This window comes from Haliotis rufescens, unplaced genomic scaffold (genome assembly GCF_023055435.1).
Source record: "Haliotis rufescens isolate VD_foot unplaced genomic scaffold, xgHalRufe1.0.p SCAF_36, whole genome shotgun sequence".
Classification (NCBI taxonomy): Eukaryota; Metazoa; Mollusca; class Gastropoda; order Lepetellida; family Haliotidae; genus Haliotis; species Haliotis rufescens.
Genome location: NW_025964068.1, coordinates 657,747 through 660,333, shown reverse-complemented (window position 1 = coordinate 660,333; position 2,587 = coordinate 657,747). Strand labels below are relative to the sequence as shown.

General features: G+C 43.4%; 1 protein-coding gene across 1 annotated transcript; it reads right to left on the bottom strand.

Annotated features, from left to right (window-relative positions):
- Positions 1-759: 759 nt before the first annotated feature.
- LOC125372112 lies at positions 760-1,125 on the bottom strand. The gene has a single exon (XM_048381147.1). It carries the CDS (start codon positions 1,123-1,125, stop codon positions 760-762), a length of 366 nt encoding a protein of 121 aa, XP_048237104.1.
- Positions 1,126-2,587: the final 1,462 nt, after the last annotated feature.

The window sequence follows — 2,587 nt, the reverse complement described above, 5'->3', positions numbered from 1 at the left end:
TTCCAACAGACGTCCTCTTCACTGCCAATTACCCCCTAGTTTTGAGGTAAACCCTATCCCTTGTCAAATTGCATCTGCGCATGCGCAAGGCGGGAAAACATCACTTCTTTCCCGTGTGTGTTGGACCAACAAGCAAAAATTTTGCTCATCAATCCAAACACGTATTAGTTAAAAATTCACAGCTAGTTCAAGATCTAATAAACTAATGTCCAAAAGAAACGATACGGTGTCCTCCCATTAGTTAGACGTCCCAATAGTTAGACAGCTTATATCAACACTTTAAACGGTTGAGTGCACACTAATCCTTATGCTTGTTACCTCTGACTTTAAAATGGAATAGTCCAGATAAGATCTGACAAACAAAGCAAAGCAGCTTTAAATAGATACTTTAATATTACACTTAACATTTAATGACACTTTACATTTGATAAATTTTATAGAGTTTGTAACAACACTTTGTGACAGTTTTTGGTAATGTACACTTTACATTTAATAACTTTAACAGTTTATTTATCCCAGACGAAGCAAGTGTCCACAAGCATCTAAATACTCAATAGCCGACTTGTCACCCTGCTGCAGCTGATCTTTGAGCCGTACCAGGCGGTTCACTGTTTCTCTGTAGATTCTCTTGCGGCAGCGTGGCGCCGCACCAAAGTTCAATTGCATCACCTTAGTCCTATCACTGTGGAATCCCTCAAGGTTGTTGTTGGTTCTGGGTCCATCAGTTTGGGAATCGGGCGTCATCATCCACCCAGGTTCTCACAATGTAGCTCTAGGCACATCTGGTGTCAACTCCATAGCTTGAACCCACGCATCCTGAACAAAGGGAATGGGCAGCAGAGATAGCCCAGCTGCTCGTCGAATCCACTGGGTCACACGGGGGTACTCCTTATACATGACTGCAAGTGCAAGATTTTGAGTCTTTCTCCAAATAGCCTGGGTGAAATGAAAAAAACATCCCTTGATCACTGCTTGCGGAAACTCTGTCTCGATCGTGCCGACAACGGCTTGTTCAAAGTCGATCTGTATCTTGCTAGGTGACAGAGGTCTGTTGAGTCGCTCTTGAACTTCTGTCTTCAGTTGTCGAAAAAGCCGGCCATAGGTTGTTGTTTGACGATCTGGCATGATGTATACTTACAAACATTGCTGACAAAGTTCACTCTGGTTTCATCTTCAGGCGGATGGTTATGTTCCGACTGATTGCGAAGAAAGTCACCGACAGTCGTACATTTCCCATTGCACGTCTTGACGACACATCTCCAATGTGTGCAGGTTTGCCTCCTGCGGTTTCTGTTGTAAATATATCCATCTAATATCAACTGCTTCCTTCCACGCCGAGAGGTGATGTACTCTTCTTTCCTTAAACCAGCCATATCGATACTGATAATGATATGTACCCCAAGATCATTTTCATTTGTTTGATGAGTAGATAATCTAAACTCAACACCTTTAACTGATCATACAGTAAGACAATTAAGCTACTCCATAGTTTACATAGTTAATCTCATGCCTATTGAACCTGTGCTGAGAGTAAGGTAATTTAGGTTAATTAAACAAAATTGTAACATATATACTCCCTAAACTGTGAGTCACCTATCCCTACTCAGTACTTTAATCTAATTAGGACTGATCCATTACACCTGTAGGTATATTCCTTCTTTGCCTAAATAAAAATGTCTAACAATTGGGACGTCTAACTAATGGGACGTCTAACTAATGGGATATAACCAACGATACCACGTGTTTGAAAGGACATTACGAAAAAACTAAACGATACAGACATTTCAAATTGGTATATGACTTGTGAGTAATGTTTTCACAGTATGTGTACAAACATTCTTTGTAATCAATCCTTTACAATCATGAGGACAGACATGTAAAGACGCGGGGGGTCCAAAATGAAAATTTCATTTGAACACAGTTGATGAGTCAAGTGTGGAAAATGTCACAACACACGTCTCAAAGTCACGTTAGTACCGGGTATGTCCACCGTGAGCGTCAATACACGCTAGTACACGTCTACGGGCTGATGACGTCAGACGTCTGATGACGTTGGTGGGGATGCGTTGCCATTCATGGAGGAGGCATTGTTCTAATTCCTGGAGGTTAACTGGAGGCACAGGGCGATTCCTGACTTTGCGGCCGAGAATGTCCCACATGTGTTCGATTGGGTTCATGTCCGGTGAACATGCCGGCCATGGTAAAACGTGAATGTTGGCGTTTGCTAGGAAGTTCTGGGTCAGCCTTGCCGTGTGAGGCCTCGCATTATCGTGCTGGAAAATGATACCATTAGGCCGTTGTTGGATGAATGGCACCACAACTGGTTGTAAGATGTCATCACGATAACGCTGCGCATTCAGGTTTCCTCGAATAACGACGAGTCTCGTTTTGACGTCACCGCAGATTCCACCCCAAACCATTAAACCTCCGCCTCCATATGGCTTGATGGATGCAGTTCGGTGCCAAACGTTCACCTACTCTTCGGTACACACTCTGCCCGCCGTCGTTTCTGAAGATCCAAAATCTGCTTTCGTCAGAAAACATGACACGTGCCCAGTTCCACCGTTGCCACCGTCGAAGTCGCCTG

Coding starts and splice junctions, on each gene's coding strand:
- LOC125372112 (XM_048381147.1), bottom strand. CDS start 1,125: ATGCCAGATCGTCAAACAACAACCTATGGCCGGCTTTTTCGACAACTG.